Source organism: Dipodomys merriami, unplaced genomic scaffold (assembly GCF_024711535.1).
Source record: "Dipodomys merriami isolate MVZ:Mamm:240054 unplaced genomic scaffold, mDipMer1.0.p SCAF_26, whole genome shotgun sequence".
NCBI classification, from domain to species: domain Eukaryota; kingdom Metazoa; phylum Chordata; class Mammalia; order Rodentia; family Heteromyidae; genus Dipodomys; species Dipodomys merriami.
In genome coordinates this window covers 8,835,542-8,859,799 of record NW_027204048.1, presented here as the reverse complement: position 1 = coordinate 8,859,799, position 24,258 = coordinate 8,835,542, and the positions used below count along the sequence as shown (strand labels likewise).

Genomic DNA, 24,258 nt, shown 5'->3' with positions numbered 1-24,258 from the left:
AGGGAGATCGGGAGGGAAGAAGGGAGAGAGAGAGGGAGGAAGGGAGGGAGGGACAGACTGACGCACTGACAGACAGACAGACATCAGGTGCCGGTTATGGGTCGAGAAATAAGCTCTGGCCACCGTGCCCGGGCGCCTTTCCACGAGTGCCGCACCGAGACCCCGAGCGCCCCACGCAAGCACCCACCCACCCACCCACCCACCCGCCTCCCCGGATTGCCGCTCCTCCCTCCTTCCTCGCTGGTTGGCCCAGGCGCTGCAGAGATCGGCAGCAGGAGGAGCCGGGCGCGCCCGCCGCCACGCAAAACCGCCGCGCTCGCCGGCTGGCCGGGGTAGCTAGCAGGCACCGCGCGCCATCCCAGGTGGCGGTGGCGGCCGCGGCGACAGCTGTCAACGTGCATCCTCCTCCCGGAGCCGCCGCCGCAGCCCCAGCCAGCCGGCGGCCCCCGGGTCTCCTCGCCTCAACCCCCGGCCCCGCGCGCACGCTCCACACCCCACGCGCACCACCAGGAGCAGTGGCCGCAGCGACCGCTGGGAGCCCGGGCGCCAGCCATGGGGAAGCCGGCGAGGAGAGGATGGGACTGCAAGCGCTTCCTGAAGACCAACTGGCTGCTGCTCTCCACCGTGGCCGCCGTGGTGCTAGGTGAGCGGCGGGTGGGCCGCGCGCGCGCGTGCGCGCACTCACGCGCGCCCAGTGCCCAGGCCGCGTGCCCGGGCGTGCGGGGTGAGGGCGGGCATGGCGCTGGCCGGCGCGACGCGTGCTGGGGGACCCCCTCCCCTCCCCCTTGGCCTTAGCCTTGGGTTCCCACGCCGGTAGGGGATGGGGGGGGGGGGGTCGGGGGGAACGGGCTGTCCCTGGAGCGCGCTGGATTGCTGTGAGCTAAGAACAAAGCTAGGGGAGTCTGATTTGGGTGTCTGTTCCTTGCTTTATCCAAAAAAGGATCAAAGTAGGGGTGGGGGGGACCCCCTTTGGGCAAATGGACAAGCACTGACCTTGTGAAAATAAACAGGGGTTGGTTTGATTTCCCACGGTACTGCTCACTCCACCCCACCCCCACCGTGGGTTTTCTTTTCTTCTTTTTTTCCCCCCTCTTCTCCACCAACCCCAGATAATGCCCTGACAAGAGATCATTAGAATTACAGTTGTCAGTGGAAGAGGTGTCTCTGGAATGGCCTGGGGAAGGAGGGGAGGGGGGACGACAAAAGGGACTGGGTAGGGAGGAAATGAGGACTAGTAATGTTGCCCCCCCCAACAGCCCCAACCCTAGGCAGAGTTTGGGAAGGTACCCACCCCCAACAATATACACCCCGGATTACCCAGGGCTCCATGAGGCTGCCATATTCCTACATGAATTTAGTAGCCCACCAGAGGTCATTGGGGGAAGATGAGGACTGAAGGTACCCAGACTCCTCTTGGGCTACCTTGCCCTCCACGTGTTCTATTAAACTGATGTTAAGCTGTGCTTACTGGGTTTCAAACAACAGTTTTTTTCACTCAAGTCTGACAGATCGTATTTGAGTCACTGCTCCGGGGTGTGCGTTGCTTCTATTCAGCTTCTGATAGTCTGATGAGGTGGTGTTTTCTTGATTGTTTCTGGGGTGTACTTCTTTGGAGCTCTGTGTGTCTCCTTGCCCTATGAGCTGACACAGGTCACAGATGGGGACACCCCAGCAAGTGAGGGCCAGTTCAAGCTCCGGGGAAAGTGGATTCCTTGGCAGGCTCCACCCCCTGTTTGGAAACCACTGCTGCTTTTGCTGGAAAGTCAGATGGGGTCAGCCTGGCCTCCCAAACTTAGCCCAAACCCCTCCAGCTGCTGCTTCCAGAGAATTCTTTCTATTGTCTTGCCCATTCCATCATCCTCCACACCAAACAAACAAACAAAAATAGAAACTCAGCCACCTTTGCAAGTTAATGGGATCCTTGGAGTCAGTTTGCCTCCTCCAGAACCTGTGCAAAGGAAAGTCAGGTTTTCTAGTAAATAAATAACATCCTGGAATTGCTCTAACAGAGGACTTTTGTGGGAGGAAAGGGAAGACTTAGAAATGCCAAGTGTTGACTTTCCTCTCACAGACGTGCAAGTGGTTTTTGGACATTTTTTAGGGAAGATTTACCCTGTTGTGCCACAATTGAAATAGCAAACTCTACCAAGAGAATGATTTGATTTCTCTTCCAGCAAATAGAAGAGATGGCCTTGTTTGTTTTCTCAGAGAGGCATCTAGAATTCATGATTAAATTCTTTCCTCAAGACTTGGGGGTAGGGGTGGGGAATGACCTTAGCTTTGTGTCACCCTCCTAATTCCCTGGGGAAGTGCACTAATCCTGATTTTTTTCAGCCCAGGACTCTCCAGAGATGCTGGCCTGTAAACCAAGTGTTGTACGTACACCAACCAGTGCTTGGGTTGGTGTACCAATGCACTAGAAGCCACTTTGGAAAAAAAGTGTGAGCAGTTGTTCCCTAGCCTTTAGAACCAGTTATATTGCTAAGTATATCTTCAGGATCAAGAAGGATTTCAGGCCTACTGTCCAGATGTGGGCTGTGATCCCAAGGGGGCCCTTCCCCTTAATTTTAATGCCAGAAAGACCCAGGAATTTAATTTGGATACTTTTTCCTCCATAAATGCCATGCATCTTTTAAAAATTCCAAGCATCCTTCTGAAGTCTGATGGACATTATTTCTCCCTGATGGAAATTCATATTTGGCTTTGGTTTTGTTGGTTTGTTTGTGGTTTTGTTTCTGTGTTTGTTTTTGCTACTGATATGGTAAGTCTCCAGCTTGTAGCATCCCCAAGTATGCTCACCCTAACACTTCCTGAGACCCTCTTCTTCTCCCCTCCTCCTCTTGCTCCTCCCCCTCCTCCTCTTCCTCCACCTCCACCTTCTTCTTATTATTTTGCCAGTCCTGGGGCTTGAACTCATCCTGGACACTGTTCCTGAGCTTCTTTTGCTCAAGCTAGCACTCTACCACTTGAGCCATAACACTACATCTGCTTTTTCTGTTTATGTGGTACTGAGGAATTGAACCCAGTGCTTCATGTATGCTAGGCAAGCACCCTACCACTAAGCCACCTTCCCAGCCCAAGACCCTCTTCTTTTCTCCTTTGGACATCTATAAGAAATCGTACTTCTCTTTGTGTAGTCTATATTAGTTCCTTGGTTTACTGAGCAGTGAAATCCCAGCCCTTTTAAAACAGTGGCACTATGTAGCTATAAGCCCTTGCTAGGCCATGATAGTCAAAGTATATTTTACAATTGGTCCTGAAAAATCACAAGAGCTCTTAGGCAGTCTCCTTTCTGGACTTTCAATATGTGGGCCTTGAGGAAGAAGAAGGAAAAAAATCCTCTTAAATTTATTAACTACCATGGTGAAATGTTATCTTCTGATTGCAACCAGGGAAATGTTTTTACCTCTGTAGTTAATTTAGCAATCCTGACTCTGTAAAGTGATTTGGCTTTTGAATGAAGGGCAACCCTTTTATATGGTTGCTTAAAGTCTCTGCTACTCTCCAACCCCATTTGCCCCCATGATATGGCAGGTGAAGATAAATACAATTAAAGATCATCTATATTAAGTGTGGATGTTGGTTTTGTGTTTCATAGACCAGCAAATGCTACGAGCTAAATGTGTCTTTAAGTTCTGACTCATAGATAGAAGGATTAAATAGATGACCATCTCGGTCCCTGAAGCAACTTACAAGTTGTTGAAAATAATACCTTGGATTTTCACATGAGAGGCTTTTCCTCAGATACCATGAGGACGATTTGATTGCTTTTATTTGATAAGCTTTTATTAGGTTGGCTTTTCCCTGCTTCTGTACTGCATTCAGGGAACAAGGACAGAGCCTGCATTTGAATTCTGGCTCCAAAAGGCACTTCCATCAGACAAATTGCTTATTCTCTGGGCTCATCTGTTCCTCATCTTCAGAATGGGAATCTTTGTCATTAGGGTTGACTAAGAGAATGCCAAAATAGCCAGGTACATCCTGGCATAAGCTATGCATCCAGTGAATGCCATTACAAGGTAAATCTGAATGGTTTGATGATGGAAAAAATTAATCGTATGAAGTTGTCTCTCCTGCTGTGTCACTTTCTTTGTACTTCTTGGTATCCAGCCAATAATTTGGAGTCCAGGGTGATTCAAGTGTTTTGATGACTTTGGTCTATCTCAGCCAATAGCAACTTCTATAACATTCCTTGAGAAAGAAAGGAAGGAAGGAAGGAAAGAAAATAGAAAGAATTAATCATTTTGTTTTGAATCCTACAGCTTAACTCTCCATTTGCTTAACAGGCAGAAATTCTGAGGGAGGGAATTGTGTCCTTTCAGTGAGAAATCTGTTCAAGTAGAATTACCGAGAGAGAATTCTGGAAGCCTACAGATTTGTCACCAACAAGGATTGTACAGCATGGAGTGTTGGGAATAGACCTTAAAGATCTCACCCTACTCCAGACTTATTTTGTGTTATTTCAGGCACTTGAGAAAAAGAAATCTTTGATTCCAAGCTTGAGGAGCTACAGAAAAAGCAATAAGGTGCTGTCTATCAATGGAGCTGGCAGTTTTATTAATTGTAAATCATTACCTTTGGAGTACTGTAGAAGCAGTCATTGATAGATTGCAATTCTATTGTCTGAACTCTGAACCAATTCCTTCATTTGCCTGGTAATACCTTGCCCAACCTCATATTTCTACCCTGGAGCTCTGTGGCATATACCTGGTCGTGTTTGTTTTGGACTTAGTATATGCTTTGGTACAATGAAACTCTTGAGGACAGGGGCTGACCATGGCTTATGCTAGTTCTGAGTCTTATCCTTCACCCCAGACTGAATTAGCTTAGCAGAGGTTAGTAATATTCCTGCAGCAGCCAACCTCTACCTCATTCATTCATTCACTCAATGTGCCATGGTACCCTTGGTTTGCCAGGGATTTTTTTAAGAGCCAGGTCACATACAGAGCAGTGAACAAAACTCCTACTCCATGGACCTTATGTTACAGTGGAAAAAGGCAGAGGGTAGATGGAGTAAGTAGGAAAATAGAACATAAAACCAGTACTCTGGAATGACAGAAAGCTGGGAAGGTGGGTAGGGAAGGCAGAGATGGCAATTTTAAGCAGACAGGCCATACTGAGGGGTATCTAGAGTAGAGTACCTTTGCCTAGCAAATGCAAGTTCCTGAGTTCAAATCTTAGTACCACACAAAAGTGAAAAGATGTAGATGAGAGAGAGGAAGACAATGGGGTCCAGGAGGGCCTCAGAGGTCTGAGATCTGACAAAGCCATGATCCTTGGGGAGCCCTAGGGGTGGGGGAAACCTTGCTCTTGGACTCTTTTAGCCTCTTTTGGTGGTCCCACCTTTCCTGGGCTTGTGGCCACAGCCATTGTAATCCACACTTTCACCTTAAGGTCACTCTTCCGGATAAGTGTATATGTCTTTTGTGATATATTAGAGCCCTCCCCATGCATGATCTTCTCAGATTCTGAGCTACATTTTATCTTACCATGGAAGGTAACATTCATGACATTGTCCTAGAGGATTTTATCCAAGGTCCTGAAGACTGGCACATGGACTTATCTGTTTGAAGACTGCTATTCAGTCTAGACAACAATTAGAGTTGAGACTGCTATCAAAGTTACCTTTCTAGGAAATAAACTAGAACACATTGCTCTGGGGCTTCCCACAGTCCTTGGGATGGGTAGGGCATCTCTCACATCCAAACCCATCCACTGTTTACATCCAACTGTTGGCCTTACCCTTACGACTCAACTCTATTCTGTTCCAAGACAATACCTCACCCCCATACTTCTCCCAGGTGATGGAAAACACTTTCCCTATTTCAAATGTAAGGTTGAAAACACAGGTATCAGCCTGGTGCTGGTGGCTCACTAGCTACTCAGGAGGCTGAGATCTGAGGATCACAGTTCAAAGCCAACCCATGTAGAAAAGACCCCTGAGACTCTTATCTCCAATTAACCACTCAACAATGGAAGTGGAGCAATGGCTCAGAGGTTAAGCTCTAGCCTTGAGCGAAAGAGCTCAGAGACAGAGCCCAGGCCCTGACAAAAAGAAAAAGAAAGAAAAAACATAGGTGTCACTAAGTATATACCAACTACTGTTCTAGGTGCTTTAAGTGCATTAACTTCTTTTACTTCCATTAAGCATATGGTTAGGAGAGTGGGGCACAAACAGTTTCAAAACTTATGCTGAGGTTTCTGAGCAAGGGCACAGCTGAGATTCAAATCCTGGCAGTCTGGCAGTAGAGATGCTATCGTTAACCATTATGTTTTCCACTGCTGTGTTGCGCCTGCCTGTGTTTGTAACCCTGTACTCTGATTTTCACTGTCTCCTTATTTGGTAGGCTCAATATATTTGTCCAATTTTTCACCTAGAGAGTTAGGAAGACTGTCCTTTGCTGAATGAACAAGAACAAGACTATAGACCCCTTGAGTTATATCCTTCAACATTTAAAACAAACAAACAAAAAACTCAAGGAGGCCTTCAAATAATGCAGCAGCTTCTAAAAAGTCATGGGGGTGGGGTTTGGGGTTGGGGAGTGGAAGGATATCTGATACTTAAGGCTCAGTCATTCTTTGGTTCTTATCAGACAGAAGGGTTTGGATTAGCTGGAAGATCTAAGAGAATTCTATTCACATTTCAATTCCCAGTTATAGGAAGGGGAAAGGGAAAGCATGGTATGATATTTATTGAGATAGAGTTAGAAGCAGAAGTTCTGGAACTGATTTTTTATGTCTGCCAAGGGCTTTGGACCGAGGTAGAATGGTATGTGATGTGTCGTGTACATGTATTGAGCCTTGGTTAGAAAATATCTGGGGTTCCTTTTAACTTTCAGATGTATTAAGTCTATGACCATAAAGTTACTCCTCAGTTCATTTGAGGAACCAGAGGAACTCATCTTGGGGGAGGGGGAAACAGGTTAAATTTGTGAATAAATAATATGAAATTAAGTATACTATACATATAACATTATTTATATATAAATTACACATATATGTATATATCAGTTTGTAATAGGGAAAACAAAATCTGGCATAATTGTCATATGGAATAGGAACTCCTTAATGAAGAATATAGCTTTATGTTTATCTTTTTCTAGATGATGATGAAAAGAAAGTTGTTAGTTTAATCATCTATTTTTATTTGCCTTAATATTTTTAATCAATAGCAGGCCACATACATTACAGTAATATTAGCAAAATAAGAGTTACTATAAAGTGGTGTTCATGATATTTTCTACAAACTTTGAAGCAGATTTGTCTGTCACCTTATGTATAACTAACTATATACACATATACACGATGTGTCAATAAGATAGTATACCCCTCTCTTCCTTAGGATGTCTATGTACACCTGTCTGTCTGTCACATATATCTGCTTATTTACGTGTCTTACAGAAGAGATCCTGTAGTAGGCTTGAAGAATTAAGAAAAGAAAATTACACCTTGAATGCCTATGGCTGGTGCTTTCTTTCTTTTTTTTTTTTTTAAGTAAATCAGAATCTAGTCAATTGATAGAATCACTGAAAAGATTCTGACTTGAAGTTACTCAATTGAAAACATCTACTTGAAGTCCATTAAATCAAACCCCCCACATGAAAGGATCTAACCAAAAAATTATATAAGGAATTTTTTAAATAAAAAACACAATTTTACATCTCTTGCATTACTGGTACTACCTATTGAGAATACTTTGAATATAAATTGCTATCGGTTGATGATAGATATTAAGAGTCTTATTAAATCTCAATCTACAATTGATGTCTTATTAGTACAATGAAACTACAGAATAAAAGTCACCCACCCATCAAAACTTTAAATGCCAGTCATAAGAAATAAAAGAGGAAGTGGAGGTGTAGCTTAAGTGATAGAGTGCTAGCCTTGAGCAAAAAAGCCACGTGAGAACATGAGACCTGGAGCTTAAGCCCCAGTACAGGAACATAAAAAAATAAATAATACATTAATAAAATGTGCTTTGCCAAAAAAGAAGAAAGGAAACTTCAAAGATGCGCCATGTCATGTAGAACGCTTTTGTATGCTCATTCAGGTGACAGTAGACCTCATAGATGAGCTCAAATGGAGAACTAACTCATGCAATGGTATGAGCGAGCTCTTGCTTATAGAGACAGAAGACTCTCTTCATTAATTACTTGTGAGAAATTGTGATTACTTTCAACAGAGCTGAGACTGAAAATAACTGTCCTCGAGAGTCAGCAGCACGCTGGCTGGGTGCCAGAAAAGCTGGGTTTGCCTGAGGAACTGCAAATCTCTCTCGTGTCGCTGGACACCTGGGATCGCTTAACGCAGTGCAATCGAACACTCAAATATTAGAAGAAAATGCTCTCACTTTAGCTGACATTGAGTGGCTCACTTAATTCCCTTGTTCCCAGCAGTGTCTGTGAAGGAAACATAATTTAAATGTCCTTTCATGCAAAATCTTTTACATGTTAAATGCACATCCAATGCTGCAGACAGATACTATGAAACCCATAATCCACCTCAGAGCGGTTGTGTAATTCGGCTGGTAAGTGTGTTACAAGGAGGTAATTCACTATACTTGCTGGGGGAACAGCTTTAACCCTCAACAAAGGGTGCTCTGTTGTAATTACCATTCTTCACAGTAACACCTCTGTTAATGGAAAGGAAGTGTTTCTGTGACTCACTCTTTGCCAGAAATGGTGCTACCTATCTTTGGAAAAAGTATCTGCTCACTGCCTGATCCATTACCACAGGTAGGCGTTTCCTTTCCAGCAAATGTCCTTGCCCTTCCACAGACAGGCTGGACCTTATCCCAGCTCAGGGATGCTTCAGGCCATGTGTCCTTGGTCATTCCTCTCCCAGACCTAGCCCCAGATGTGTAAACTCCAAGCAGCTGTTCCCATTCAACCAAATCAGGAGAGACACTGTGTCTCCTTCTTCACCTGCTCAGGCAGAGGTCTTGGTTCCTGGGCTCCTTCTCAGTCTCAGAGTCCCTAACTGCCCAGAGGCATGATAATCAACACAGCAGAGCTTCGAGTGTCTAGGGAGAGTCTGGATACTAACATCAAGTCATCTCACTCACTTCGAATGCTGGAGAAAGTGGTAACCTCTGGGACAGGAATTTGGACTCTAAAATGGCCTCCGGGAAGGTCTGTGCTGTGTGTTTCCTCTTGTAATTGTTCTTCTTATTTGGACTCAATGGTTATGTGCTTAAAACTGTAGCACTCAAAGGAAAATCTGCAGGAGGGTGCTTAGGTGAGAGACTTTACAATTAAACCATTTTCTACCGCTGTTCTATTGCTTAAAAGTGATCTGATTGCTTGTAATTCATTAAAGAATTAAGTGAACAACAATTACAAGAAAAATAAATCATCACCAGAAAGGCCCAAACTCCAAGAAGCCTAATCAACCAGCCTCTCACAAAAATACCTGGAAAACAAATAGACATTGTCCAACTTCTATGCATTATCTAATTGATGGACTTGTTTCCTAAGCCATTTAGCCACTTTACAGGTTTCTTGTAAGAGTCAATGAGTTGTTTGATTGTGAGAAACACAGTTTCTACCTTGGAAAATGCTTTCTCTTGTGGCTTATCAAAACTAATAGTAATATTTACTGTGACCTTCCTATGAGTTTTATGTCCAATTCAACACCAGTATGATGAACCAGTTAGGACGGTTTCCATTTTGCAGCTGAAGAAACTGAAACTTAAAAGACTTAGGTCACATGGCTAAGCACAGAGAGATGGAATTTGCAGCAAGGCTTCTTAGCTGTTAAGAACAATTTCTTCCTTCCTGGCAAACCCTGTAACAACTAACTGGTAGTTAAAAGCAATCTTGCTGACTTTGATTTTACAAAGTAGCCAAATCAAGCCTATTATCTTCCTGCTTTTCCCATCCCTGCTCTGTCTCTTGACCTATTTTTTTTCTTTAATGTCCCTTAACTTGGGGTAATCCACAGTGATTTGTCCATTCTCCCACATAAACCTGCATTTGAGCTTATATTTTACTTAAATTTTTCTAGTTGTTGCTTTTCCCTAATGGGTTTACTTTTCTGTGCTGGTGCTCAGATGTTTTGCCCACAATTCTCTGCTCATCCTTGAAGAAGCATTTAATTCTCACTTTTGTCATACCGACTTCTCTGACAGCTTGGTGAAAGAAAATCTCCCTTCTCTATACTCACATAATTCTCGCTTCATATTCACAAATAATTCACATTGCTATTCCCAGTCCTGCCTGTGACCAACATCATTAATTGATTACAACACTCCTTGCTACTCGAGCTCTATTATGGCTCTATTCTTAAAACTAAATTTGAGGCAGTCATTGTTTTCAATCAAACAGAACTGGCAGATAAGAAGAAAAATATTGTCTAGCCCTAGGAGAATATGTTCATTCAGCAATTGGGAGCTCAACTTTCAGTTCGGAGCTCAACTTTTAAGTTAACAAGTATGGATGCTACTGGCAAGAGAGTCAAATCTGTGATTTGTCTTTTCAGTCTGTTGGCAGTGATACATGCACAAATATCACTAACATGAGCCCAAATGTAGTAAATGCTGCAGGAAAGCTGTGGCATGTGCCTTGAGTCTTAGACAAGAGAGTTGGGATCAGGATGGGGAGAGATTCTGTGGGAGGTCATAAAAGGAATGGATGTCAGCAGGTCTGAATTCTGGGCTAGAAGATTAGAAAAATCAAGGCCAGATAGAGGCCATAAAGAGGCTTTTTATCTTCTCCCATCCAAGTTTAGTAATGCATGGAACTACTATATCACATACGTCATAGTTGGTTTTCTGTTGCTATAGTAAAACTTGACACCGAGTAATTTATATGGAAGGAAGTTTATTTGGGCTCACGGTTCTGGAAACAGGAAAGTCCAAAAGCATGGTGCTGGTGGGAGCCACATGCTATTTCAAGCCACAGTGGGAAATCAGAGGGCAAGCAGGTACATGCAGAAGAGCAAAACACAGGGACCAGACTTGATTTATAACAACCCGTTCTTATAGTAGCTAATCCAGTCTGTGAGGATGATAACTCACCGGGGAGGAAGCCATCCAATCATCTCTTCGTGACGTAGCTCTTGTTGGGCCCACCTCCTCACTCCCACACCTCAGTGGCAAATTTCAACACGAGCTTCAGAGGGAACAAATCATAGTCAGTGATAGATAGATAGATAGATAGATAGATAGATAGATAGATAGATAGATAGATAGATAGATAGATAGATAGATAGATAGGTAGGTAGATAGGTAGATAGGTAGATAGATAGATAGATAGATAGATAGATAGATAGATAGATAGATAGATAGATAGATAGATACGTTTCCATACTTCTCTTTCCCACTTCCTTTTTCTGAGAGTAGGAATGTTCTCTTACAGGTGCTGGGCATTGACTTCAAATGTTGGATTTCAATACCTTTATTGAAAAATAAAAGATGCAAATCCAGTCTGTTCTATTGATGCCCCCAAGCTACCCACTCAGTTGCATGGGATTTTACACAACACTCTAGGGCACTCTTATCCAAGCCTGAGTTGTTGCAAACAAACCTTTTCCCTAGTATGGAGGCTGGGGGTTGGGGGCTAGTTTCAGGGAGGGGAGGAGCAGACCTGGTTATTGTCAATTCCAATATTAGTGTGAGCTTAGCATGATCCTGAATCTCCAGCCTGAAGGCCATTGTCCTCCCTGGAGATCTGATCATAACACAGGGTAGGAACCTGCCTGGTCCCTAGAGAATCCTTTAGGCTAATTAGAGAAAAAAGGAGAAATACCTGGTTTCCAATAATTCAGCTGAAAACTCCATCAGCCTTGGATGGCTGAGTTTGTCAAATGTGATCCTTCGCAATTCCTTCAACTTTTAGTGAGTTTACGTCTAGGTTTCCCACCCCTACCCAACTACCCCTCCAAGTATCTTTTGCCTCCTGGTCCGTGTTCTTCTCATTCCTCTGTCTGGAGATCATTTCTATGATAAGACATTCATTTGCCTGTCTGTGCTACCTGCTCCAGTAGACCTTGAAAAATGGCTTGGATAATCACTAGTGTTGGTAATTAAACTAAAGATCAGGTAGGTGTTTTGTTTTTTTTTTTTTCTTTTATTAGAGAAGTTAATTGTTGACCTGGACAGGCCTGCTGGTGCATTTCTGTTTCCTCTCTATGGATTTCTTTCTTACCTGTGGAGAATTTCCTGAGATTTCACTGGGCAGCAGAGATTAGTTTTATAGAGTGATGGAATTTGAGACCTTGTGCTCAGCTCAGAAATCACAGAACCTGAGAAGCATACCAGGTTTCTTCTTTAACTTGTTCGGTGCCCTCATTAAATATTGATGTTTTCTAGCAAATCCCACTCCCTTTTTTATTTGGGGAGAAAAAGCTACTTATACTTATGTTTGTTTATTTGGTTGCCCTTATGAACCTCCATGTTAATAGCTACACGACTATCCACAGCATCTGAGATCCAGAACTCAGAAAATGCCTGAAGTAGCACTCTGAGTTCCTGTACTTAGTTACTTGATTTCTGCTCAGGGTCCTCATGTCTGAGGAAACATCTATTATCCATAAAACAGAAAAAAAAAAGAACCTGATGCCAGATGCTGGTTACTCATACCTATAATCCCAGCTATTCAGGAGGCTGAGTTGTAAGGGTCACAGTTCAAAGCCAGCCCAAGCACGAAGCTCCTTGAGACTCTTATCCACAACTAATCACAAGAAAGCCATAAGTGGAGCTGTGGCTCAAGTGGTACAACACCAGCAAAAAAGCTAAGGGACAGTGCCTAGGCCCTGAGTTCAAGCCCCGGAGTCTCACAGAGATTCCAAGAGTAAATGAAGGAAATGAAGTCCTTAGATGTTACTGGGACAAGGTCATTTCTCATTGTCTGATTTTTTTTTTTTGTCTTGAATGCGCTGACATTCATTTCTGGATCCTAAATACAATCCAGTGTTGTCATTAAGTGAGCTGGTACATCCTATACATAACTGTAACCCCTCTGTACATCACCTTTACAAAAAAAATTAAAAAGAAGAAAACAACAGTAAATAAGAGGAAGAAGATGAAGAAATGTTGCATAATTCTTAAAGTATTCATAAGCATTTCTTCCATCCTGTGAGAGTAAGGAAGGAATAGAAAGTTAGAGCTCTATACAAATTAAGAGGTACTGTACAATTGGTAAGCAGGCTGCAAGCTTAGTAGTTATCACAAGTAGAGTTCAAGGTGACACAAACATTGTAAGCGGAAGTATGAGGATGGACTGAGCCTTGCCTTAAGGCTGATGAAAGTTGGGAGGTTCCACTTACTTAGACTCTTAGTCTGGGTTGAAAGTACATCAGACTGGGAATTCCAGACATGTGACAAGTCTAGAAAATGCAGGATGACTGACCACCTTTCTCCCAGAGGTCAACATGAACTCAGATTACTCCTGACTACATTCTGTGGGGGAGAGGGTCAGACTTTGTTTACAAGCAGTGAAGAGGCTGTCTAAGATTGTGTAATGAGCCAGAAAGGTGTTTTTCACAGCAGTTGTGAAACTAGCAACTGTAAAGAAGCAGTGATCTATGATAGCTGTGTTAAATCTAAGGAAAAGTTGTGTTCTTCACGCAGAATGTCCCAGGGCTTCTCCAAACTGAATGAGTGTAGACAATTGGAAGGTAAATATTTGCTGAGAAAGAGACAATGACACTTGACCATGGTAGATGAAGGTTTTTTCGTTGAAATGCGTGAAACAAATTGCTGGGTAGAATCACCCTTGAGATGATTAGACATGAACCATCTCCAGAGGAAGAAAATACAATAGAATAAGCCACAAGTTGAAAATGGGTGATGTTAGAACTCACAAGCCAAGTAGATTTATAGCTCAGAAAATAACCTGACCTGCCCTCGTGTGGGTCATGACCAGTGAGGGAGAGTCAGGCTGGGTTGTGCTTAGACTGAAGGATTCCTGGAGCAGCAAAGCCACCAAGTCACTCTAGAGACTAGATTACTGGGAACCAGTCCTTATTTTTCCCAGCCAGTCTCATCCTCAATGATCCAAGGCGGGGCTCCTCAGACTAGAGGGAACACCAAAAGCTGTGAGAAATCCCAGCTGTAGGACCAGACACTTGACTACTTATGTATACAGCAGCATAACCATGGTCAGAGAAGAACAAATCCACAAGTCAGGAGTTACTGCTTAGGACATTGTCATGAAGCATTTTGAGGTGTGATGGCTCAGGATGAGGGCAGATTCCCACATTCCTAAGGCCCCGTTTTAATGCTCTACTAAATAGCATTCACTATCAACTATCTTCTCCTGCCTTTTATAATCAGATTCAGTGCACAAAAGACAGAGAAGTGATTTTCTGGGTCCATGCACGACATGGTAATTCTATGCATTCCTGGTCCGTTCCATGCAGCAGGCATCAGACACAGTGCTGGTAGTGGGTGATATGGCACTGAATGGGACAATATGTTTACCTCAAGCTCGAGATAAAGGACAAGAGGAGAGAGACATAGGTTGACCAGCAGGTAAAAATTCAATGGGTCCCAGCCCAGGGAGGGTAAAGCAGGAGAATAATGAGGCTAAGGCTGGCCTGAGCTATGTAGTGAGAATTTGTCTTGAAGAAACAACAGCAAAAGACAAAAAAAAAAAAAAAATCTTAGTAGGGTCCAAAGAAGAATTCATTCCACTTGAAAAGAGAGACTAGCAAAGGCTTTCTGTAGGAGACATGAGTAAGAGTTGTAGGGTTTGTTTTTTTTTGTGGCAGAGATAATGATAAAGGATTTATGAAAGGGGAGGGATCTGTCTGAACAAGGGCACGGCAACTTCACTTGGTAAAGAATCTTTAACAAAGAGCAGGGAGCTAGTGGTGACAGGATGTGCCTAGACTGAGGCTGGGAGGACATCCCGACCCACATCAGGTACAGACCTGGCAGGACAAAGATGGTACTCAAGGGGGTTTCACTGAACAGAATTTCATCAAGAGACTATTCGCGCTGGGTAGTGTTCATGGAAAAAGAAAAGGATGGAGAGGCACCCAAGGACTAGTAACTATGGTATACCATCAGCTCTCTTGGATTGGCTAGGCAAGAGGAAAGTACAGTGTTACTACTAACTACAGTAGGGCTGAGGCTGTAGTTGAAGGACCAGGTGAGAGAACCTGTATAATCTCAGAGGAACACAACCCCTGTCAGAACCCTAGCAAGGAAGGGAGAGAGGGAAGGAGGCCCAACGTCTCTCTCTTCCCCCCTTAAGATCTACTGTTAAAACTAGAGGGCAAGGGCCCCAGGATCAAACAGCCACCAGGACAAAGGACAGAGAATGGGTCTGGATGGCAAATAAGAGAACAAAACACACTAAAATACTAAAAGTATTTTCTAAGGATGCTATTATAACACACGCACACACACACACACACACACACACACACACACACACACACACACACACACACACACGGCGCTGGTGTCTCACACCTGTAATCCTACCTATTCAGGAGGCTGAGATCTGAGGATCGCAGTTTGAAAGTAGCCCAGGCAGGAAAATCCATAAGACTCTTATCTCTCATTAACCACCAGAAAACCAGAAGTGGTGCTGTGGCTCGAAGTGGTGGAGTACTAGCCTTGAGCAAAAAAGGCTCAATGACAGCTCCTAAGCCCTGAGTTCAAGCCCCAAGCCCTGCCAAAGCCAAATACACACATCAACACATATACACACAGTGTTGAAAAGACAGAAAATCTGTGCATGATGGCATAAGTTATTTGGATGATTCTGGTGTTTTGGGGTGATAACTGGTAAATGCCATGAGCACTGGGAAATAAGAGGTAACGACATTTTCCACACTTTTGTGGCTCTATGCCACCGGTGTTACTACTCCGGTGTCGGTGGCCTGGCCTCAGTTTCTCCCATTGGCCTCCATGTCCCCACAGCCTTGTTTTCACATCACCAGCCTTCCTTCCATGCAACAAGGGCAGTCATGCATGATGGAGGAGGTAGCCAGTAGACCAGGGATATCTTATCTCTGCTTCTAAGTAAAACTGCCAGAAAATCCAGCTCAAACAGTTGTTAAGTCAGAAAGATGGAATGTGATCAATAGAATTGTATGGCTCAGATCCTATGAGGTGTCCAGACATAGTGCCTGACTTCAAGTATAGCTAGATTCAGGGGCTCCAGCAACATCCTCGGGGCCTGTTTGTTCTTGTCATGTCATCTGCATCCCCATGTGGTTTTCCCTCCACAGCTGACATAGCTGCATCACAGCGTACCATTTCTTTTTCCCACTCATAGCTAGCAAAAGAGAAAGGTTTAGGGAGCACTCCTGGGCCTGAGCCTCCAGCTCTCTTAGCCTTAATTGGGTCATAGACTCATTCTTCAGTAAAGTCTTGGGACACAGCAATATGATGGCTTCACTAGCCAGCTCAAAGTCACTCATTCATCCACCCCTATTTCCTCCAAATTCTGACTTAGATCTAAGGTCAGCTCCACCTAGATAGACTCAGAACTCTGAGGTATACTACTCTGTTGATTATGTTTTCTTTTTTTCGATGACTATATGTTAATGATACAAAACAGTGGGGGCTTCATTGTGATGTTTTCATAAATGGACACGAATGCTTTGATCATATTCACCTCCAATGCCCTCTCTTTACTCCTGCTCCCTTGACCTCTTTCTCCTAAAAGTCCCTCTTCTGCTTTCATGACTTTCTTTTGTTCTAGATTTGACATGAGAGAGAAATCATCCAGAATTTGTGTTTTGATTAAATTTGGTGGCTTTTGGGTGTCTTGTTTTGTGTTTTGGAATACTGAGTTTGAGCTTAAGGCCTTGGGCTTGCTAAGTGGCTTGAATCATGTCTCCAGTCAATACTTGTCTTCGAATCTGGATTCTTTCACTTAACAGGATGGTCCTTAGTTCATTTTGAACTGATTTTGTACAGGCTAAGAAAAAGTCCTACTTTCTGTCTTCCATATGTGGGTATCCAGTTTTCCCAGGATTAAGTGTTAAAAGAGGTCTTCTTTTATCTAATGTATGTTTTTACTGCACAGCTATCGCTGTGCATGGATTTATTTTTGGGTCTTCTATTCTGTTTCTTTAATCTACCCATCATTTTTTATGCAGTCCTATTTCAGTTATTTTGGCACTGTAGTATAATTGGAAATATGCTATGGTGCTAGCATAGTTATCTTTACACAGGATCAGTTTGGCTATTTGGGGTCTTTTAGTGCTTCCATATAAACATTAGGATTTTTTTTCCTAGTTCTGTTAAGAATGTGATTGGAATTTTAATGGGGAGTACATAGAATCTATAGACTGTTTTTAATAATATATCCATTTTCATGGTATCAATTCTGCTGACCCACAAGCATAGGAGATCTTTCCATCTCCTAGTAGCCACTTCCATTTCTTCAGTCAGTATTTCATAGTTTTCATTATAGAGATAGTTTACCTTATTGGTTAGTTTTACCTCCTAGGTATTTTTGAGGCTATTGTGAGTGGGATTATTTCCTGCTTCCTTTGTCAGCAAGTTCGTTATTGGTGTACATAACAGCTGGGGGTTACACGGCTAGTAGTATATCTTACACCCAGGATATTGGATGACAGTGTCAACAAGCATCTTGTTGTCTTCTGTGTTCTTAAGCTTGTTTCCTGACAGTGATTACTGTACATTCATAGGTTAAATCTTAACTGAATTCCCAAAACCATTGAATTTGTTGCTTAGTTATTAACCACATATCTTAGTCTGTTTTCTACCAGAGACTGATGATTAATGTAGGATCAAGGTTTATTTAGCTTATAGCTCTTGATCCTAGAAGTTCCAAGGTTGATGACCTTCTTGCTTATGAAGACTCTTTTCAGTGTCTCAGGGTGACACAGAACATCTTATGGGATGATGGATACTAAGACATACCCATACTGGCTTTTTACAACAAACTTACACTCAAGCCAGTAACTCCTTTATCCATGAATAGATTGATTTTCTTAGTGCCTTCATGAATTAATTACCTCTTAAGATCCCACCTCCTAATATCACACAATGGGGCTTAAATTTCAACGTAAGTATTGAAACAAAGCTTGACATTGATTAAATTTAGACAGAATGGTGAAGAATCGCTGCCCTCTGTCATCCTCTGATTGGCCAGATGTTACCTTTTTCCATCAAAGCTATCTAATCTAGTTATTTTGGGTACTGACTGGTGTGGAAAATATGAAAACTTCTTAACTGTGCATCTGTAAGACCAGCCAAGTCCTGTCTGGTTATGTATCTCCTAGCATATGCATGTCACACGGATCATGGAGGAAGGTTAGAAGGCTTTCCAAACACTGTTGCACTGAATTTGAGAGGGACTGACGTGGTAAGTAAGAGGAAGATAGAGCAATAAGCTAAGGCTCACAGACATTGGCAATCGGCAGTTAGGGTGGGACAGGGACGAACCAGAATGTAATCCTATGTGAAAAGCTAAGTATGAAAGGGACTCATGCAAATTTATAGCTTGGAAACTTAGGCCTGCCTTTCATTTTGGGAATGAATGGATGGAGACAAAATTGGAGGCAGGAAGATCTTCAGGATTTGGTGTTTTGGCATCAGTGAGTGTTAAGTGTGTTTTCTGTGGCTATAACAATGTACCCAAGGCTGGGTAGCTTATAAGTTTATTTGGTTCATAATGTTAGAGGCTGGGAAGTCTGAAGCATAGTGGATCTGTCATCTGCTTGGGCCCTTCTTGCTGCTTCATTACCTTAGATGGTGGCTCATGGAGAGAAAGCAAATGTGCTCGCTCTAGTCTACCTTCTGCTCCTTATAGAACCTCTAATACCATCAGAGGGACCACACTTTCATGACCTCATCTAATTTTTTTTTTTGAGGGTCCAGTCGTGGGGCCTGAACTCTGGGCCTGGGCGCTGTCCCTCAGCTCTTCAGCTCAAGGCTAGCGCTCTACCACTTGAGCCACAGTGCCACTTCCGGCTTTTTTCTTTTTGCTTATGTGGTGCTGAGGAATCAAACCCAGGGCCTCAAGCATGCAAGGCAAGCGGTCTACCACTGAGCCACCTTCCCAGCCCGACCTCACCTAATTTTAATTACCTCCCAGTGGCCCTAACTCCAAATATCATTAGCCTATGAATTCAGGGCATAAGGTGTCCAATGTATAACTTCAGAGAGACATATTCAAACTACAGCAGTAGGAAAAGAGAGGGACAGAGTTATATGGCTACATGGAATTGGAAGAATTTTTATGTGACACTGCATCACAGATTATATCACTTGCTTATGCCTTAGTTTATCCCTTAAAAATGAAGTTATTTGACAGAGTTCTTGTAGTGATCAGAGCTAATTTTCACTTAGCTCAACCCCTGGTACGTGGTAATCTCTCAAAAAAAATGTTTGCAGATAGTCTAAGGATATATACTTCTATGTAGGAAAGCACCCCCCAAATTTGGGGGCTTAAAATAACAGCCATATTATAATTGTTTATGCTTCTGAAGGTTGTCCGGGCTTGCCTAGGTATGCCATGCTTGAGCTAGCATCTGAAATAGGAACTGGTAGCTAGGGCTCAAACCATGAAAAACCTGTCACTTGTCCTGTTTGTCTGTCTGTCTCTCTTTCTATCTCTCTTCCCCCTTCTCCTTCCCCCTGTTCCCCTCTCTCCCTCCCTCTCTCCTCCTCTCCCTCTCTCTCCCCATCTCCCCTACCCCATTTCTCCCTCTCCTCACCACTATGTAGGATAGTTGTATTTCTTATATGATAATACTCATATGATGATACTCTTTCTGATGGAAAGAGTATCAGACCCTATGTAGAACTATTTTTATATCACCAGAGAACTGAGGCTGGAAATTTGGAGGCTTTTGGGGAAGAAGAAAGACAAGTCCATGTCCCCAGGTATTGAGTCCCAACTTGAAGTTTATATCCAGGTCTCAGAGATTCCTAGAAGGCAATTGTATTTTGAGTTTGTCACTTGGGAGTGAGAGGGTAGAGGGGGAAATTAAAACTGTGAGAGCAGATAGGGGGCTGGAAAGGTGGCCCAGTGGTAGAGCGCTTGCCTTGCACGCAGGAGGCCCTGGGTTCGATTCTTCAGCACCACATAGGCAGAAAAAGCCGGAAGTGATGCTGTGGCTCAAGTGGTAGAGCGCTAGCCTTGAGCTGAAAAGCTGAGGGACAGTGCCCAGGCCCAGAGTTCAGGCCCTACCACTGACAAAAAAACAAAAACAAATAAACAAAAAGAGCAAATAGGATCACTCTGCAAAATATAGTTCAAGAAGAGAGTGGAAAACAAAACCCTTGAGCCATATTGACATTCATGTGAGGAAGTCTCAAACAGAAAGATGAGTGCTACTTGGCTTGGCTTAATTCCTCTAGACACATCTAGAAGTGTTATAGGTTAAGATTTCTTTCTTGGGGTCTCAGCATCCTCTTGGAAAAGAGTCACTTTTCCCAAAAGCCTAACCCTTTGGTTGTCCTGATTAAGTGTTTTTTCCCTCTCTGCCTGTAGTCTACTCAAATCTGCTTCCCTCACCCTAGAATCACGCTCTCTGTGTTCTTCTGGGATCCCAGTGTTATGATTGCTTCCAGGATGGAACAAGGAATTAGATTCTCCACCTTCCTCCCAGTCAGATTGTTTCCTGGAAAAGAAAGAATATTGTAAGACGTTTACTTTAAGAAAGTTCCCTCTCTTAAGCCATTTCAACAACAACATCAACAACAACAACAATACAATGTCCTGAATTTTAAGCCATATTCTAATTAGCCTTAAATTTCAGCTCATTTTAGAGAACCACATTGATACAGGGCTAGCCTGGCTCCTCTTTGGTGAGTTGCCACCTTTCAGGAAGTTACCCGAAATACTGTGAAAGAACCAAGTTCCAAAACAGGGATGTCCAAAACTCAAGCATTCCTCTGAAAGACATTCAGGTAAACGTACCCCTGAATGAACCTGAACCCATGAACAACAATAACTAGCTCCTGACCCTGATCTCCCGTATGTGGCTTTAGTTTGAGCTAGCGACTGAAGTAAAACAAGCCTTGCTGGGGAAACAGGGCAGTGTCAGAGTGGCTTTGCAAGACCTTTTTTTTTTTTTAATTTTCTCATGGGAACAATGAGTAAATTAATTGATTGATTAATTAATCAATCAATTAATTCATATTTCCTATCACCCCAATTCTGAAATAAACTATCTTTTCATCTCTCCAAACTTTTACCTCATCAAGTCTTGGGCCTAGGATTTTCATTCGTTCTATCCCTAGTCTTCCCCAATCCAGATAAAGCTCCTTCCTATCATTTCATCTTTAGGGCTTTCCAACCTCACCCTGCCCAGCCCTGCTCTGCACTGCCCTGCCCTGCCCATAAACAGTCTGCTTCATCTAATCTATCCTTACATACCTTCACTGGCTCAATTTCTAATCTAGACCTGCCCTTAGGTAAACAAGTTTAGTGCAGACTCATTATCTCTACCTGCAGTTAATCTTTGTTATTATTTTATTCTTGGCTCATGGTTTATCTCATCTAACGCTCTGTTTAATACTGAGGGGGACTAAGAGTCAGAGAAATAGAAACCCCCCATTTTTATAGTGAAGGTCTTTCCTAGGGTGCCTTATGGTATGTTCCTAGACTTAGTTCTCCAACCTACAGCTCAAGCACCTGCCAAAGTGTTGACTCCTATCACTTCTTTATGAAGACAACAGGATTTGGGGGTCTTGAGGCTAGCTGTGAGTTTCTTAAACTTTTTTCACGTTAGTCTATTTATTGGTAAATGCATCTTGTTAGATTTCATGATTAAACACATCTATAATCTAAAATCCAAAATGCTTCAAAATTTATTAAGTACTGACATGACACCATAGGTGAAAAGTTCTATACTGTGAAGCTTTGTTGCCTTCACAAAATTATTGAAAATATTCTCATGTGGGCAAGCAAGCCAAGCAAGCAAGAATCCTGTGTTCAAATCCCAGTAATAATTTAATAACAACGAGAGTAATTATAATTACACACAGTACACCAAAGTATCTTCTGTCATTTGTATTAAGTATATAAGAAACACAAATTTCATATTTAGAGTGAGCTCACTCAGCAATATAACTCATTATGTATATGTAAACATTCCAAAATCCAAAACACTTCCACATTTTGGATAAAGGATACTCCACTGGCAATGTACCATAATAGCAGAAACTTGACACACAGGCCCGTCTTCTTTCCCTTACCCACTGCCTTTGTTCTCCCCATATTTTCTCTTTGTTTCTCCTCCATAATCCCTGCCTACTCAATTCCTGTTTTATCCCACTAAGGGCTCTGTTTAAGTTCTTCCCTTCCTAATCATGCCTAAGAAGAATTTTCAAGGGTAGCCTTGAACTCCTACCACTTTGGGAAGGTCTTTCCTGGACATTAGCAACTTTTCTTGTCTATCAACATGCACATATTCCATCCAGCCTACTATCTCAAAAGGTCTGATTTTCTACTGTCCCCCCAGGTTGCCAACGGTGGGAAAAGAAAAGATTTTATTTGGCAACACACTGGCATCCTGGAAAATGAATGTCTAACACCTTGGTTCATCTTGTCTTGCACCTCTGAGAGAAGTTTTATATAGCATCTTTTGTGGGAAAGTTATCTTGGTCTCAGATAACTCCAGGAAAGCCCAGTAGTCTTGAGAAATGGCCAGTTCTGGAATTTGGGTTTTGAGTTTTACTTTACTTTTAATTTACTTCAATTTTAATTAAGGTCACCATTTTAGCCCAGACCTGTGAACCTGCCTAAGAAAATGTGATTGAAAGACTGTGTCTGCCTTCTGTTACAGCTAGTCTCTGCTCTATCCCATTATAATGACCTCTTTTTGTTTTGGTTTTTTTTTTGTGCCAGTCTTGGGGTTTGAACTCAGGGCCTGGGTGCTATCCCTGAGCTTCTTTTTGTACAAGGCTACCACTCTACCACTTGAACCACAGCTCCATGTCCAGCTTTTTTGTTGGTTTATTGGAGCTAAGAGTCTCACAGACTTTCCAGCCTAGGCTGGCTTTGAACCTAGATCCTCAGATCTCAGCCTCCTAAGTAGCTAGGATTATAGATGTGAGCTACCAGCACTTGGCTACGAAGACCTTTTTAATTGGCACCTTTTCTAAAACTTGAGGAGTGTTCAGGGAGAGGAGTATGGATTTTAATGAACTCTGTAGTTGCTTATAAGACATAGAGTAAGGTATTGAAGAAAACAAAGCAAATATCCTAAGTTTAAACAAAGGAGGGGGACAGGAAAGAAAGAAAAGCCTTTTCATCGGGATATGACTTCCCTAGATTATAAGTTCTGGGTGACAGGGACAGTGTCTTACCACATAACTTTCACCATGGTTGCTGACACAGAGAAATCACTTGATGACATCTGTCAGGTGCACGGGGGACCCCAGGAAGCTTCAGGTGTTCATTGTGGCCTTTCCTGCCTGCGGGGAAGTGTGGTGTCAGCTGAACCCTGAGCGCTTTCTCCTTTCTGCCATTGTGTTTCTCTTTGGTCTTCTGTAGGAAAACCAGAAGGAAAGCCAGCAGCCCATGCCCATGAACAAAGTGACTTCCTGAGGCTTTTTGTGACCTCAATGAATTTAACAACTGTATTTAAGCATTTATGAACAGGTAGAAACCATTGGTTTCACACAAAGACCCAGATTCCTAATTTCTCTTTTTAAAACGAAATGGACCCGCGTTCTCACGTCTCTGTGGCAATGCTGATCCTGAGCTCACAGAACTACCACAGACACCTGCTGCCCTCACCGCTGCCCTGAGCCTTGACATTTTCCATTCTTCGGTGCAAACTGTGTATTTTGCCTCTGTCTTTAAGAATGGAATTGAAGCCAGGCGCCAGTGGCTCACACCTGTAATCCTAGCTACTCAGGAGACTGAGATTTGAGGTTCACAGTTTGAAGCCAGCGTGGGCAAGAGAGTCCATGAGACTCTCATCTCCAATTAACCATCAGAAAATGTAAGTGGAGCTGTGGCTCAAAGTGTTAGAGTGCTAGTCTTGAGTGAAAGATCTCAGTTGCCTAGACCCTGAGTTCGAATCCCATGACTGACAAAAAAAAATGTTCCTTTTTGTGTTAGTAGAGAAGACTGAGGAAGTGTTATTGCCCAGAGAAGTAAAAGCGTTCTTCCTCTATAGCATGTAGTGTGTGTGTGTGTGTGTGTGTGTGTGTGTGTGTGTGTGTGTGTGTGTGTGTGTGTGTGTGTGTGTGTGTGTGTGTGTGTGTGTGTGTGTAGCCAGCCTTGTTGCTATCCCTGAGCTTTATTCATGGTTAGTAGTCACTCTCCATTTCTGAGTTACCTATGATGTCTTCTTCACAGGTAAAAG

The 24,258-nt window shown here is 42.9% G+C and overlaps 1 protein-coding gene across 1 annotated transcript in view; it reads left to right on the top strand.

The window, feature by feature from the left end:
* The first annotated feature begins 297 nt into the window (after window positions 1-297).
* Slc1a1 (solute carrier family 1 member 1) overlaps window positions 298-24,258 on the top strand; it is an 80,579-nt gene continuing 56,618 nt past the window's right edge. Inside the window, exon 1 of the mRNA XM_070035663.1 lies at window positions 298-643. Coding sequence (XP_069891764.1) covers window positions 553-643 — 91 coding nt within the window. The 5' untranslated portion in view covers window positions 298-552. The remainder of the gene's footprint in view (window positions 644-24,258) is intronic.